This window comes from Microplitis mediator, chromosome 2, assembly GCF_029852145.1.
Source record: "Microplitis mediator isolate UGA2020A chromosome 2, iyMicMedi2.1, whole genome shotgun sequence".
NCBI classification, from domain to species: Eukaryota; Metazoa; Arthropoda; class Insecta; order Hymenoptera; family Braconidae; genus Microplitis; species Microplitis mediator.
In genome coordinates this window covers 10600428-10618385 of record NC_079970.1, presented here as the reverse complement: position 1 = coordinate 10618385, position 17958 = coordinate 10600428, and the positions used below count along the sequence as shown (strand labels likewise).

Below are 17958 nucleotides of genomic sequence, written 5' to 3'. Positions count from 1 at the left end.
TCCATTTTAGTTGCGAACACAATTTCTTCCTTTTTATTTCTTCTTATTCTTCACTTAATACTAAAAGCTATATCTCAACTTGTCTCCATATATTTTTTATGTCAATGCACAGTTTCCCTGCGCAACCAGTTGATGTCAAATTTTTTTCTTATCTTTAAAATTTAAAAATTTCACTGTTATAAATTGAACAATTGTAATCAATAAAATAAAAAAAAAAAAACTTCTAATCAATTGATCGAATTTTGAAGAAATTTTACAAGAATTAAATAATTGAACGTTTATTTAAATTACATCGAAATAATTTAAAATTTTCTTTAATACAAAAATTAATTCGAGATCAATTAGCTACACTGAAAAAAAAAATGTGCTGAGTAAAAGACGTCTCGTTTAAGAGAATAGACAGTAGTTCGCAGCACATATTTTTTTTTCTCAGTGTATGATAGTATTGTTCTAACTTTCTGGTAATTACAAAAATACATTTATATATTGTAAATAAATTTTTTATTATTTTATGCTTCAATTCATTATCAAAATCAATCTTTATAATTACTTATCTTACAACAGTTCTAGTAATGATCATAAAGTCCAGGTGAAAAAAATGTATTTAATTATGATCTAAAACATAATAGTACATTAAATTTTCTTAATACTTAATAATAGTGTGATTAAAATGTTAAATAAACTGCGAAAACAAAAGAATAAATATTTGATATTATATGTCTGCATAAAATTGATCGTTATCACTTTTAGTTTGCTTCAGTAGCATAAATAAATCACACAGTCATTTATTAATACAATGTTTTAATTACTATTATAATTAACAGTGATTGTATTTTACCTCTTTTATGAATTTATTTACCATCAGTTTCAGTAATTAAAAAATAGTTCCCTAAACGGCACAAAAAAACTTTTGTGACTTAAGTAAATTTACTTTAATAATTGGTTACATGATTACTAATACTTAACTTATATTTTACAAAATTTTAACAAATTTCTTTATATGTGGTAGTTATAAATTTATGTTAAGAACAATTGTAAATTTCACCGAGGTGTTTATTCATGACTTAATATAACTGTTTACTGTGTTGATGACTGCTTGATGACTATGGCATTAACCTAGTAATTATTGCAATGATTCGTTAATTGAATTGAAATGACTTGAACTCGTGGAAGATCTTTGTAAACGATGATATGGTTAATGATACAAAAGAAAAGAAAAGCGATCTGTTTATTTTTTATTCACCTGGTTATCCCTCGCAAAGACTCTGAGGTTGATGAAGAATTCCTGACGACTCCGGTATTATTAGCATTTACTGGCGTAACAATATTACTAGATTGGCCTTGAAGATAAGCGCTCGTAGCTGAACTATGCCTAAATTGGGACAAAAAAAAATATAAGAGAAGCATTCTTTCCCAAATTAATAAGTACTCAAGAGAGCTGTTGCTTTATTTGGTTTCTATTTTATTAGCAGTTTGTTGAGCTGACAACAGAAACTGACTCACGAGACTAAATTGGGATTTTTATATTCATTTATTTTCCCGCTGTGCATTCTTTTCGTGATTAATAGTCCGTTTAATGACGAAAGCTTAACAATGCCAACTTAAATCAGTAGACAATCGGTTATTACAACTAGTTGTCAGTTAAGGGCATTCTCAGACAGTCATCGATTTGATGAAGACTACACAATAATTTAAAAAAGTCTGAAAACTTTAAATATGGCTGACAAAAAAAAAAAAAAAAACCTTTCCAATTTGTGGTTTGGGGTTTTGTTTATCGGATCCCAATGAAATTTTCCACACTTCTTATATGGGTAATTATCACAGTTAAGTTTGAAGATAAGCTCAATCGGTTGATTAGTTTAGAAGTTATGGCTGTTTGAAATTTCCACGATTTTTCGAAATAATAAGTTTTTATCCACTCTCAAGTTCATATAACTTTAAAACTAATACTCATAGACGATTTCCGTATAAAGTATCTGTAAGCTTATCTATTAGGCTTTAATTTATGACCTTAAACTTTATGTTTTGACCATTTATTCCAATAATTTGATGGCCTTGAAAGTTTCGATGGAAATAAAAAATTTTGAAAAAATAGTTTTCATTCCTCATAAGTTATGAGTCATAACTCATGCATTTTCCATTATAATCCAATTTCGTCAGTTGTATTATATTGTGAACAAAAAACATAAGACGAGTTTCCTCAGAAGATTTTTATCATTTAAGTCCCATAAATGTTTAAAGCGTCATTAAAAATCTAGTTCTAGAATATATTAGGTACGGCCCAGCCTTAATAAAGTTCAAAAGTTATATGGTAAATCAGTAAAACATGCAAATAACGGGAATGAAAATCCTGACTGATTATTTATACAGTTTGGTAGTTGTTTATTTTTATTTTATATTATTACATGAGTGATTGAGGTGTCCGATTTTGGATCACCCAACATTTTTTTTAAGCATTTCGTATTATTTCGGTCTATTCAATCGAATGGTCTGAAATTTGCAGAAAAGTTGACGTTTTACAAGCTCTTTTGACTGTCACAGAAACCATGCTGATCGGTTAATTAGTTCAAAGATGATAAAAAGTTAACACACACACGTCTACACGCGCGCGCGAGCACACGGAAATATCTATTCAGTCGTTCTTAGAAATGATTTCTAAGATACGGAAATTCCAACATATGTAGAGACTCTGTACGTTGTCGATTATTTTTTGTGAAATTATAAGAGTAATAAAAAACATTTTGTAAATTAATAAAATGTAACGGGGTAAAATTAATTACATTATCGATCGGCATCGCGATTTTTCACGGTTGGTCACCTACCCAAACCGTAACCCCCAATGAGCGGTCAAATAAGTTTTTCGACTAGTCACCCGGCGCGCTAATTAAAGAAGCTAGCACGTCAGTTCCAAATATAATCAAGTAGGGATGAATTGATGATTAGAGATGATTGTTATTGTTTTATTTTTCATCGCCGGTATCTTAAGAACTAATAAACCGATTTCGGAATTCAAGGCAGTATGCGACGTAGTTTTTCGGTCTCGATGATAAAGAGTATTTGAAATCAATCGGTTCAGCAATTTTGAATTTATTAGAATAAAAACACGTTTCTGTAATTTTTTCGACAACAGTGTGAAAAGCTCTTTCGATTGCCGCAAGAACCATCCAAATCGGTTGATTAGTTTAAACGTTGTAGAACGTTCACACACACCCTGGTGAACATTTTTCGGACTTTTGTCTGAAAAACTCAGTTCTAGAGTTCTAAAGACTTTTTCAGAGTTCTATAGACTTTTTCGGACAAAAGTCAGAAAAATTTTCACCAGGGCATACACACACACACCCTCTAAGAAGTAAAAAACGGTTTAAATACTCTTACTATTTACTAACAGTTTTTTAACCATGAAAAAACGGTTTGTTCACCGTTGTAATGTACGAAAAATAAACGGTTTTCAGATCAAAGTAGAAACGAAATCGAACGATTTTATAATTATTATTTCCTTGAAATCTAACTTATTTAAAACTGTTTTAAAATCGTTATTAAACAATTATAATACTTCATCCAAACCGTTCTTAAACGGTAAAAAACCAGTGACGAAACAGTTAATGGGCAATTACTCGACTGAAAAATTTCTGTTAATAACTAGAATATTAGTAGTACCTTACGGTAAATTAACAGTTAAAAAACAGTTGAGATAAATGGAAGTTCGATTGTTTTCTGATTGAATGTATAAGATTTTTTCCTATATTACAATAATCAGAAATTTTTCAGCTTAGTGAAGATAAAAAAATGTTGTTTATTTTCTTTTATTACAGTGCAAAAATGGTAAAAATATGGTACAACTATTATAAAAATTTCTGTCTTATTATTAGGGCTTCACTCAAGATCGAGATTATATTGGTCTTGTCTTGATCTCGTCTTGATTTGTCAAGACAAGACCAAGACGATATTATAGATCGCAATTCAAAACCAAGACCAATATCATTAAAAACATCTCACTAAGTCTTGACAAGACATAAAAATACAAGTATTAGTATATGAGAATTACTCGTAATAAGGCTCCATGTTTTAAGAAAGATTATAACTATTGACTTTATTTTGGCTTATTGATTATTTTAAACGACAGTATTCTTGGTATTGATAAAGCTTATTCTTAATACGACTGTATTAAGGTGATTTATTTCCGCAAAAGTTTTTTTTTTTTAAGTGCTCAAGCAAAATCTCAATCTACATCGAAAAAAAAAAATTGTCACCAAATATGAGCTCTTAATTCCAATGCTAAGTACTTTCCATTTGATATCAAAGGTTTCCCATTTAAAATACACGTAAATTAAATTACTTTTTTTTAACTTTCTAATACTCAGCTGCGGTTCATGATGTCAACGCGATTCCGGTCGCAACTTGTAGGGCATTTGGTGTTCTTCAAAAGTGCCCATAGTTACTTAGCTGTAATTCCAGCTGTTTTACTTGTGTACGTTGCGGAACTCATTTTTCCTATTAAATTGACCTTTATTGGCTTGCAGAACGTAAACCAATGAAAGTACACTTCCTTATAAAAAAAAAAATTACAATTGATATTTTATTTTTCAAATTATTAAAATTACTATAGCTCGGAAACTATGGACTTAAGCGACGAGACTCATAGGACTTTTTTTTGAAGGAAATAAAATTTTCTATAAAATTCCCGTTAACATTTTTAGTGTACTTTCATTGGTTTAGCATTAGATTTTATTCCATCTTAAAGCAACCATACAGGAAAAGGTATCGCTACGATATTTCTAGCGTATTACAAAGTTTCAAGATTGGACATAAAATACAGGGTGTAACTATGGATAATGTATCTGCTAATACTGTCATTATGGCCGAGTTAAAAGAGATGATGAATAAACAAAACATTCATTTTGATAATGTTAGTCAACACTTTAGATGTTTCGCACATATTTTACATGTAGGAGTGAAAAATATTTTAAAAGATCTAAAAATAGATATATCTACAGAAGATTTTATTGAATCTATCCATTCACCAGAATTTGAAACTTCTGGAGAAGAATATCAAGAGAATTTAGTAGATGATTTTGCTGATGACGACTACGATAGTGAGAATTATATATCTTCTGTTAAATACACTGATTCCATATTAAAGTTACGAAAAACGTTTATAAAATTGCGTCTATCGGAAAAACTTCAAATCAAATTACAAGAGCTTTGTAAACTTAGTGATATTACTTATTTTAAACCAATATTAGATGTTCGTACAAGATGGAATAGCACATTCGATATGATAGATATTGGAATAAAATTGGAAAAAAGCCTTGAATTTATTATATGTAAGTTGTACAAAAGAACTACCTGCTCTGAAATTACGTGACTCTGAATGGGGACTTTTGGAACAAGTTTACAAATATTTAAAACATTTTAAACAAATATCAACTCTACTCGAAGGTGAAAAATATGTAACTTTACCCATTGTTGTTGTGGCATTTAATATGTTAATCGATAAGATTGAACAACACATCGAAATTTTGGACAAAAAAACACGAACAGAAGTCGAAGATAATTTAACTGTCGCACTCAAGACTGGACGAGATAAAATGCTGAAGCATTATTATAGATGTAACTGGGTATATTGTGCAGTACTGATATTGGATCCTCGTCATAAATTAAAAAGAAGAGAAATAAAAGAAACTTCACTAGAGGAATTCAAAAAAATTTTCAAACAGAAATATTCTGCCATAGGTGACGCTGATAATATTATTGAAAATGAATCTGATTCCGAGTCTGATAAAGATGAAATTGATATTGGTTTTATTTTTGAGAAACCAAAAACGATGATTCACTGGGATAGCAGTGTTCGGCAAAAAAAGTAATTTCATTATTAATTATTTAATTAAAAAAACAAAAATAATTAATGATGTAATCATAACTAATTTTTCCATAAATTAATAATAATTCAACACGAAGAAAAATAAATGAAGGGTATAGCCGGATTAATATAGGGATTCTGCCCCCATGGCTTTTTTGATTCAAACTTAGGGGGTCGATTTGGTGTCGAATGAAAATAATTTATCTAAATTTTTAGCCCTTTAACTCTAACGGTATTCTAGAATTTAAAAAAAACCTGTTTTTCCGAAATTATTTCTATTTTTGTAGTAAAATTCGGAATTAATCAATAATGATTTTTTTCCTAATTCTTACGAGTCCAAAACATGAAAAAATCAGATGATCGTGATTCTCAAACGGAAAGCCGATTTTTAACGGAGAAAAGAAAATTATAATCTTTTTTTTTTAGCCTTTTCGAAATATGTCACTCACCGAAATTCGTCAGAAAATGTCTTTCATACTCCTCTATACTTAGGAATTTTTTTGAATTTTTTGAAGTGGTGGAACAGTTAAAAAAAATTAAAAACTCATTTTCTTCTTAAATTCTTGCGTTTTAACAAACTTATACTTTTTTTTAGTACAAATAAATACGTAGAAAATTTTTTTTTACCAAAAATATATCTTCGCGAAAGATAAACATAAAGAATCAGTAGCCTACAGTCATTATAAGGGTTATTAATGATTCAAAAGACACTTAAAGGTAATACTTATTAGGGTGTCCCAAAAAAAACAAATATTTTTTTTTTCAACGTCTTATAGGCTCAAAAGTTACTTTATATTATAAAAAAAATCCTCACCGAGTTTCAGCCAGATATCTTTAAAATTGAGCTATCACAAAGAGGGGTCCCCTTTCCCATTTAAAATACACGCGAAAATTTATTCATTTTAGGTTTTTGTTATTAAGACTATGAAAAAAAAATTTTTTTTCAATTCCGCCTAGTATAATTTCATAGGGAATGAAATTCTTTACAAAAGGTGCTCATACATTATGTACGTCAAACAAACTGGGAAAAAGTTACGGGGCTTCAAAGATCAACAAAAATTCAGTTTCATCAGTGTTAAATTATTTTTCATTTTTGTTCTATCAAAATTTTTTTTTTCACATTTTGAGAAGCACGTTCTTGTAGGAAATTTAATTTCCTACAAAAAATATCCAATATCTTATAGACGTCGAATGGATAAGAAAAAAGTTACAGGTCTTTAAATGTCAACGAAAAATGAAGTTCACTTTTTCGTTGAGAGTTAAGTTCAAAAATTTAATAAATTTTCTTTATTTCAATGTATAGAATACAGGAGTATCTTTTTACATTTTTGCCTTCAAATCGCAAACTGCTTCCTTATTGTGCGGCTGTGGCCCGACTTGTGCTTATACTGTACTGCATCATTACGGTGATGCCCTACAAGCTCCCTTGTGCAATGGAGGTGCAGTGGCTAGGAAAACCACAGAGAAAACCTAGCCAGTACAGTTTCGGTTTGGGTCGTTTGGGTGAAGCTCCAGTGATCGATAAAATTCCCATTTTACCGACCACTGGATCTTCATCCCGCGCCTAACGATCAGAGACCTTCGTTCGAACCCAACGCGTGGCTAAACGGTCACCCAGCCAAGTAGTGATCATGCTCGATGCTACTTAACTTCGGTGATCGCCCAAGCCACGCGCGTGCCGAACGGCTGCCTCAGCCGTAATTCAAAAATTTAATATTTTTTAAACTTCACTTTTCGTTGACATTTCAAGCCCTGTAACTTTTTACTCATTCATTTGACGTATAAATGATATCAGATACTTTTTGTAGGAAATTAAATTTTCTACAAGACCGTGCTCGTCAAATTTTGAACAAAAAATTTTTGATGGAATAAGAATGAAAAATAATTTTTAAAAAATTAACATTGAGGAAACTAAATTCTCGTTGATCTTTGAAACCCCCTTAACTTTGTCCCAGTTCGTTTGACGTATATAATGCTTGAAGACTTTTTTGTAGAGAATTTAATTTCCTACGGAATTATACAAGGTGGAATTAAAAAAAAAATTTTTTTCATAGTCTTAATAACAAAAAACTGAAATGAAAAATTTTTGCGTGTATTTTAAATGGGAAAGGGGGTCCCCCCCCCTTGTGATAGCTCAATTTTAAAGATATCTGGCTGAAATTCGGTGAGGATTTTTCTTATAATATAAAGTAACTTTTGAGCTCATAAGACGTTGAAAAAAAATATATTTGTTTCTTTTGGGACACCGTAATACTTATATATTTTTTCATACTATTGGAAAATATTTTGAATTTTTATACAAAAAAAAAAAAATTATAATAAAAAAAATTTTCACGTATTTATTTGTACTAAAAAAAAATATAAGTTTGTTAAAACGCAAGATTTTAAGAAAAAAATGAGTTTTTAATTTTTTTTGAATTGTTGCACCAATTCAAAAAATTCAAAAAAATTCCTGAGTATAGAGGAGTATGAAAGACATTTTCTGACGAATTTTGGTGAGTGAGATATTTCGAAAAGGCTAAAAAAAAAGAGCCATCCGGCCTTACCCGGAATGGAAAGGTAGATTTCTCATTTAGATACAAAAATTTGGTGAACTTCATAAAAAATAAAGTACTGAATTAAAAATACGTTACGGTAGTGTAAACAATTTTATATGTTATTTCTAATAACTTCGAAATGAGATGGCATAACCTCAAATTATTTAATAAATAATAAAAAACGATGATTATTATATCAAATAAGATACTTATTTAAAGCTACAACATGAATTTCAAGGAATTGAGGTATGCCATATCATTTCGAAGTTATTAGAGGGGTAAGCTGCAAAAATAAGCTTTTTCTATTTTTTGTGAAATTTTCGAAATCATCAAACTGTTAGTCAAGATCTTTAAAAAAACAAGTAATATAGTGAACATTCAAGCTAATCGTGCGGATTTTAAGATACTTTTTACAGAATTAAGTTATCATTTTTGGTTCAAAAGTTATTTACCGATAAAGCCAGAAAATTCATTTCCATGACAATTAAAAAAAAATTTCAAACACCCACAAAATTATTTAATAAATAATAAAAAACTATGATTATTATATCAAATAAGATACTTATTTAAAGCTACAACATGAATATTTCAAGGAATTGAGGTATATCATATCATTCCGAAGTTATTAGAAGGGTAAGCTGCAAAAATAAGCTTTTTTTATTTTTTGTGAAATTTTCGATATCATCAAATTGTTGGAAAAGATGTTTTGAAAAATCAAGTATTACAGTGAAAATTAAAGCTAGTCGTTCAAATTCTGAGATACTTTGTACAGAATTGAGTTATCATTTTCGGTTCAAAAGTTATTTTAGGATAAAGCCAGAAAATTCATTTTCATGAAAATCAGAAAAAATTTCAAACACCCACAACTTCCAAACTAATCGACCGATTGGGTTTATCTTCGAACTTGATCAAGGTAATCGTCCAATAGATAAGTATATAAAATTTCAATAAGATCCGTTAAGAATTGCGGGCGCTATCGTGATGACAAGGCGCGTTATATTGTATATATATATATATATATATATATATATATATATATATATATATATATATATATATATATATATATATATACATACATACATACATATATAAACTTTTGAGTGGATGGTATTTTTTGACTCTACTAGGTAAAATAAGATATATGGTGGCAAAATTCTTTGATAATTCGATCATGAGACCTATTGCAATAGGCCGATTTCTGAAGAAATCTACCTAAAAAGATTATAATTTTCTTTTCTCCGTTAAAAATCGGCTTTCCGTTTGAGAATCACGATCATATGATTTTTTCATGTTTTGGACTCGTAAGAATTAGGAAAAAATTCATCATTGATTAATTCCGAATTTTACTATAAAAATAAAAATCATTTCGAAAAAACAGGTTTTTTTTAAATTCTCGAATATCGTTTGAGTTAAAGAGCTAAAAATTGAGGTGAATTATTTTCATTTGACTCCAAATCGACCCCCTAAGTTTGAGTCAAGAAAGCCATTGGGGCAGAATTCCCATATTAATCCGGCTATGCCCTCTAATTAAAATTTATACATAGATATATTATTAATCGAAAAAAAAATTTATAACTTATTGAAGATTATTACAAATTACAAAAAAATTTATCTTCCAAATTATGATTCTACGAACTCATTCGAAGCTTAGAAATTAGACAAAAAAATTTTGAATTTCTAACAAAAATTAGAAAAATGTACCGGCTAATTATTTAATACCCAAACACTTAACAAAACATGCGAAGCATTTTTCATTTTTTTTTAATAAGAAAAATTTGTTCGCTAATTAATAATTTTTCTTAAAAAATTAGAAAAAATTTTCAGCTAATTACTAATTTTTCTTAAAAAATTAGAAAAAATTTTTATCTAATTAATAATTGTTCTAAAAAAATTAGAATTCATTTTCATCTAATTACTAATTTTTCTAAAAAAAAAGAATTCATTTTCAGCTAATTACTAATTTTTTTTTTTAAATTAGAATTTATTTTCATCTAATTACCAATTTTTCTAAAAAAATCAGAATTTATTTTCATCTAATTACTAATTTTTCTGAAAAAATTAGAATTTATTTTCAGCTAATTACTAATTTTTCTGAACAAATCAAACTTATTTTCGGCTAATTATTAAGTTTTCAGAAAAATTAGAAGTGTTTTTTCGACTAACTATAAAGTTTTCCTGAAAAATAAGACATTTCTTTGCATTGAAAAAGTAATAAACTTTCTCAAATGATTTGAAATTTACTCCACGTACTATTAATCGTCTACTTGAAATTAATTATTTCCTTCTTTAATTACAAGAATAAATTTCCATATTGCGTTGGTGTTTCCTATTCTGTTCAATCTGTACACAAAATATTGTGCAATTATTCTGTGAAATAAATGGAGAATATAAGATTTCAAGCCAAAATTGTTGATTTCAAATTACTATAAAAGTATTTGATGATCAGAAGAAAAATAAACATTTGTTGAAAGTAACTTAAGATGCGAAAAAAAATAACAACTGCTCAATGGAATAACAGCCTTCTTATCAAAATAAATAGAAATAATTATTGAAATAGTTAAAGAATATAATATTCTAGATGAGAATTGATTCTGGTAATTTTTAATCGTTTTTAAAAAATCACTAATCTCTAAGAGCTTATAAAGAATTTTTTGAAGCTTTTAAAACTCAACATGAGTTCTCTGTATGATTATTTTTTTCCGAGTTATTGATTTTCAAAGTGAATGTGAACTTTCTAGCACTGATCGACGATAACTTCGCAAAACTTCTCAATTTCTATGGGAATTATTTTAAAAAATCTATTGCGTGAGGTTTTTTCCTTGACGATTATTTAGAAACTTCCCTTCGGAGTGAATTTCACTACTAAGGGAAGTCAATTAACTGAATAATATGTCTTTTGTATTCATTCCCAAATCACTCCGTAACTCACTCGGAAAATTTTTTACGGTGTAATTATTCTGGAAATCAGTAATTAGAGAAAAAATGTCTTCTAATTATTCTGGAAATCAGTAATTAGAGAAAAAATATCTTCTAAATATTCTGAAAATCAGTAATTAGAGAAAAAATATCTTCTAATTATTTTAAACATCAATAATTAGAGAACAATTATTTCCTGATTATTTGATTAATTGATATTTAGACACAGAAATATGCTAACTATTTTTAAATTAATAATTAAAATTAAACGATTTCCTAATTTTTGAAGTAATTAGTAATTAGAAACAAATAATTTTTAATTTTTTGAAAATAAATAATTGAAGGGAATTTGATCCTAATTTTCAAGAAAATTAAAATTATTGAAAAAACATTATCTAATTGCTTGTCAATTGAATAATCATCAGATATCTGTATGAAATTATTTGAAAAAATTCGTAATAATTTTAATAAATTATTAATTAATTGAAAAATTAATTATTTAAACGAAAAATAGTGATGAAAATACTATCTTTGCCCAACCCTGTGGGATAGTGAGTTGATGGAGTATCTAAGTTTACCATTAATGAGTAGAGACACCAAAATATTGGATTGGTGGAAAATTTGGGATAAAACTTTTCCTTCGTTAGCTAAAATGGCAAAAGATATTTTTCCATAATGGCAACGTCAGTCCCGTGTGAAAGGTTTTTTTCACAAGCCAATTTGACTATAACAAAAAGCAGAAACTCCCTAAATAATGAGTCAGCTCAGGTATTGCTATGTTTAAATTCATGGCTTAGATCTAGCTTAAAAAATAAAATTAAAAGTATTACATTTCAAAGTGACAATTAAGAACAATAAACTTTTAAACTCTGTGATCAGTATTTTTAAAGTTTATTTACTATTATAGGATGTTAATAAGCTGTTTCATTTATTCATTCGTTTTCAGAATTTGTATGTTAATAAATTGTTTACGACAATGTTTTACTCTGTATGGAAAGAATTAATTATTTATAATCTAACCCTAAGTAATTTTTATATAGTTTATTAATTATAAAAATGTTTATTAGGTTAAAAAGTTAAAACATTTTAGAAGTACTTAAAACGATCAAGTATATTTATATAAGATTTAAAAAATAATAAATTTTTCCTTTATTGAAAAAAAAAGTACTCAACTATGTGATGTATTATGACTGATATTAAGAAAATTTCAGGTTATTCAAGACCAAGACGAGATCTTGACAAGACAATACAAGACAATATTATTAATAACTTATTTTTCGAGATCGATGCAAGACTTACATTTTGAAGTCAAGATCAAGACGAGATCAAAGCTTTCGAGATCAAGACAAGACTTTCCCAATCTTGTCTTGTCTCGGCTCGAGTGAAGCCCTACTTCCTCCTCTAAAGAAAAAGATAATAATACTTTAGAATTGACCGTGCATGATTCATGCATGATCCATGCTTGAACATGCTTAGTCTTGCCTGAATCATGCATGCTGATTTTTTCCCGGGAAATTAATCTAAATTAAATAAATAATAAAATAAAAAGAAAACAATAATTATAATTAATCTAACAGTTTCTATTAATGGCTAACTTTCATTTATAAATATGAACGAGTATGCTTAGTCATGTTTGATCAAGCCTGAATATTCATAAATATTTTTCACTATTTGCATATAACCGTGAAAGATTAAGGTTCCCGATGAAAAAAGATTTTATGTAACTGTATACAGTTATATATGAATTATCTACAATTATATAGAAATGTATATAATTATATATAATCTATACGAATACAGTATGTAATTATATACAAATGTATATATTTGTATACAACTACACTTATCCAAAAAATTAAAGGAACAAGAAAATTTTATAAATTTTTTAGTGATTTTTGGAAGGCTGTATTTTCGTGAAAAATGATCGCATCGAAAAAATAAAAAAGCAAATTGAAGCTCGAAATCTCTAGTTTGAAGATCTTCCAGCAAAATATTTTTTTGAGCCACGGTTTTTGCGGAATCATAAGAAAAAAGTCGAGACAAAATTTTTCTAAATTTTTTGGTTTTATTTTTTAGGTCTACGGGGCCGGGAAAAATTTTTTCAAAAAAACGAATTCATGGCTCGTTTAGGAAATTTATTCAGCTACAATTTTCCTTTTTTTAGTTTCTCTGTACGACAATTTGCTGCTGAGATATCAGCCTTTAAATGAAAAAGGAGCCTTTTGTCTTTGATTATTGATATCTCAGCAAGTAATGGTCACACAGTAATTTAAAGGGCAGTTTAATAAACTTGAATAAATCCTCTACAAGCTCCATTTTCGATTTTTTCAAAAAAAAATTTTTTTCCGGAAAACGAAAAAAAAAAATAACCCCCCGAATGAAACGTAAAAAAAAAAATGTAAAAAAATTCTTGTTTGGTCTCGTTTTTTGGAAAAATTTTTTTTTTCCTCTTTACCTTACATTTACTGAATAACTAACGCAAAAATGAAAGAAAATCCGAAAAAAATTAATTTTTTCACTTTGGTAATGATTACACAATTTAAGGAACCAAACTTGTTCCTTTAATTGTTTTGCAAAACTTTGAGCAATCGGACCGGACAAACGGTTCAATGGATCAATCTGAAAATTTCCAGGGTGTTTGGGGGTACATTAAGCTGTAAAATTACCTGGCAACATTATTTTTTTCATCAATATTTGCAGAGTAGCGATGAGTTGACTAAAAAACCTGAAAATGGCCATTTTTTGTGGGTTTTTCAAATTGATATCAAGGATGAAAAAAAATTTTTTTTTGAAAAAATCGAAAATGGAGCTTGTAGAGGATTTATTCAAGTTTATTAAACTGCCCTTTAAATTACTGTGTGACCATTACTTGCTGAGATATCAATAATCAAAGACAAAAGGCTCCTTTTTCATTTAAAGGCTGATATCTCAGCAGCAAATTGTCGTACAGAGAAACTAAAAAAAGGAAAATTGTAGCTGAATAAATTTCCTAAACGAGCCATGAATTCGTTTTTTTGAAAAAATTTTTCCCGGCCCCGTAGACCTAAAAAACAAAACCAAAAAATTTAGAAAAATTTTGTCTCGACTTTTTTCTTATGATTCCGCAAAAACCGTGGCTCAAAAAAATATTTTGCTGGAAGATCTTCAAACTAGAGATTTCGAGCTTCAATTTGCTTTTTTATTTTTTCGATGCGATCATTTTTCACGAAAATACAGCCTTCCAAAAATCACTAAAAAATTTATAAAATTTTCTTGTTCCTTTAATTTTTTGGATAAGTGTATATAGAATTGTATATAATTATAGATAATTATATATAATTGCATATAATTATACATAATATACACGAAAACATTATGTGATTATATACAAATGTATATATTTGTATACGGTTGTATATGATTGTATACAATTAGATATAATTATGTACTATTGTATACAATTGGATCGGGCCATTTTTTCTATCTCATTTATATATAATTTTATACAATTGTATAAAATCTTTTTTCATCAGGTTGACCATGCATAGCCTCCCAGCAAACGGGATCGGATTGAGTCGGATTCAACATCCTATCCGCTTTAACACGATTCAATGCAGTTTTTGAAATCTCCGTTTTTCAATCCGTTTTAATACGATCAGACCCAACACGTTAGTATTGGATAACTACAGAAAATTTTGTTACCAACTTCTAAAACTTCTAAAAATTTAATAATAATGAGTTGATTTCTTTTTTTATTCACTTTCAGAATTTTATTTTCTTATAAATTTTTTGAGAAGTTTTTAGAGAAATTTTAAAATTAAATCATTTTTAGCTTCTGCAATAGTTTATAATATGTTCTTTTTGATAAACTTCTTCAATTTTAACTTTTGTCTCTGACGTTATTAGAAAAATAAAATTATGTTTATCAATTTACCACGGCCCAACCTTAAAAACGGAAATTTCTTAATATAAATAAAATATCAAAAAGGAAAATTTCACTTGCATGTGTTTGGCTTATAATCCAGTCGATGCGCACGAAAAAATGGTCAAAGATCATTTTTTCGGTGGGTAAAGATCGATTTTGAAAAATTTTTTCTTTAAAATACTAGAAAAAATATAAGGAAAAAAGTTACCATAAATTTGGAGGTGGATCATTTTTTTTTATACAAAAATTAGATGTAAAATGAAATATCTCTGAAAGTATTGAGAAGTTATCGAGACAAACTAGTATCATTGTTTTTGGGATTTAATAACGAACAAAATGAATTTCGAACGAAGTCTCTACGACGAATAGTTGCTGAGATAAAAATTATTAAAGCGCGAAAAACGAAAAAGCACGTCATTTCGTCCGCGCGCGGATAAACAAAAGAGTGTAACTCGACAGCAAATCGATATTTTTACAATTTTTTTTTATACTCTTAGTAAATCATATATCAACCATAAAAAAATTTGGTAACTTCCAAAAAAATTTTTTCGAATTTTAAATTTAAAAAAAGTAAAAATCACTTTTTGTTAAATAAAAAATAGAAAAAATGAAAAATAAATAAAATGACCTAATGGATAATTTTGTTTGAACCATTACGGGTAATGACAGATAAAAAAAAATTTTTTTTCATGAAAAAACCCGTTTCGAAAATTTTGGAAATGTATCAACAATTAAAAAAAACATATACATATATTTTTTGATACGACAGAAATTCATCTCGCGAAATTCTGAATCGAATGGTATATACGAATTTTTGTCGATTTTTTGAAATTTTTCCTTTATAATTTTCAATATAAGGACTTAAAAAAATTTCTTGCTACCGGACTTTGAAAAAATTGGTCTTCGGATATCTTCGGGAATTGCTAGAGAAAGTAATCGTTATTCGTTAGAAAAAGACACTACGTCTTATGCCTACTTTCTCTCTCTAGCAATTCCCGAAGATATCCGAAGTCCAATTTTTTCTAAGTCCGGTAGCAAGAAATTTTTTTATGTCCTTATATTGAAAATTATAAAGGAAAAATTTAAAAAAATCGACAAAAATTCGTATATACCATTCGATTCAGAATTTCGCGAGATGAATTTCTGTCGTATCAAACAATGTATATTTTTTTGGAGTTTACTCCTTAAGAATCGATTTTCATATAAGGAGCCCGGTATGGAAAAAATATGAGGAGTAAAATACGTTCAACGAATGACCTTGTTACGACTATTCGCGTTACAACTTTCACTTTTCAGGCGTGAGTGTATAGGGTATGGAGACTATATATGTATATAGTCTCCATAGTATAGGGTATCCTACGAAGCAGCGTACGAATGCATTGTATGTATACAATATACCTATATATACATATATAATATATATAGGTGTATAATATTTACTTTACGATGTGAGTGTATAGGGTATGGAGACTATATACGTATATATAGTCTCCATAGTATAGGGTATCCTACGGGGCACCGTACGAATGCATTGTATGTATACAATATACCTATATATATTGTAGTGATTGGTATCTTAAATTAATATCACTTATACACTATAATGATAACACACTTAAATTATAAATAACAACACCACAATTAACAGCAGTAAAGAAAGCAAGAGAGAGCAATATAGTTTATTGAGATACAATGTTTGCTGTTTAGCTGTCAATATAAGACTGACTGACTTTTGTCGCGTATCTATAAAACAAGAGAAGAAGGCATTTGTTTTCTAGCTATTCAAATATTTAAAAGATCAGTTTCACATTCGTTACAATATATATATATAATATATATAGGTATATAATATATACTCTACGGCGTCTTTAAATGATAAATATATATATATAGTCCAGTCGATGCGCACGAAAAAATGGTCAAAGATCATTTTTTCGGTGGGTAAAGATCGATTTTAAAAAATTTTTTTTTCAAAATACTAGAAAAAATATAAGGAAAAAAGTTACCATAAATTTGGAGGGTGATCTTTTTTTTTTTTATAAAAAATTAGATGTAAAATGAAATATCTCTAAAAGTATTGAGAAGTTATCGAGACAAACTGGTATCATTGTTTTTGGGATTTAATAACGAACAAAATGAATTTTGAACGAAATCTCTACGACGAATAGTTGCTGAGATAAAAATTATTAAAGCGCGAAAAACGAAAAAGCGCGTCATTTCGTTCGCGCGCGGATAAACAAAAGAGTGTAACTCGGCAGCAAATCGATATTTTAACAATTTTTTTTCATTATTCTCTTAGTAAATCATATATCAACCATAAAAAAATTTGGTAACTTCCAAAAAAATTTTTTCGAATTTTAAATTTAAAAAAAGTAAAAATCACTTTTTGTTAAATAAAAAATAGAAAAAAAGAAAAATAAATAAAATGACCTAATGGATAATTTTGTTTGAACCATTACCCAAATAATTACGGGTAATGACAGTTAAAAAAAATTTTTTTTTCATAAAAAAACCCGTTTTAAAAATTTTTGAAATTTATCAACAATTAAAAAAAAAAAAAATATTTTTTTTGATACGACAGAAATTCATCTCGCGAAATTCTGAATCGAATGGTATATACGAATTTTTGTCGATTTTTTGAAATTTTTCCTTTATAATTTTCAATATAAGGACTTAGAAAAATTTCTTGCTACGGGACTTTAAAAAAATAGGACTTCGGATATCTTCGGGAATTGCCA

At 28.0% G+C, this 17958-nt stretch overlaps 1 protein-coding gene across 3 annotated transcripts in view; it reads right to left on the bottom strand.

The window, feature by feature from the left end:
• Positions 1-379: 379 nt before the first annotated feature.
• The window catches only part of LOC130678428 (protein AF-10), a 41188-nt gene continuing 23609 nt past the window's right edge, over positions 380-17958 (bottom strand). The window contains exons 12-13 of one of the 3 annotated variants that reach the window (XM_057485608.1): positions 1244-1372; positions 380-1175 (exon numbers count right to left, since the gene is read on the bottom strand). In XM_057485608.1, the coding sequence (XP_057341591.1) occupies positions 1124-1175; positions 1244-1372 (181 nt within the window). In that variant the 3' untranslated portion in view covers positions 380-1123. The remainder of the gene's footprint in view (positions 1176-1243; positions 1373-17958) is intronic. The other 2 variants (XM_057485607.1, XM_057485609.1) reach the window with 2 other exon arrangements.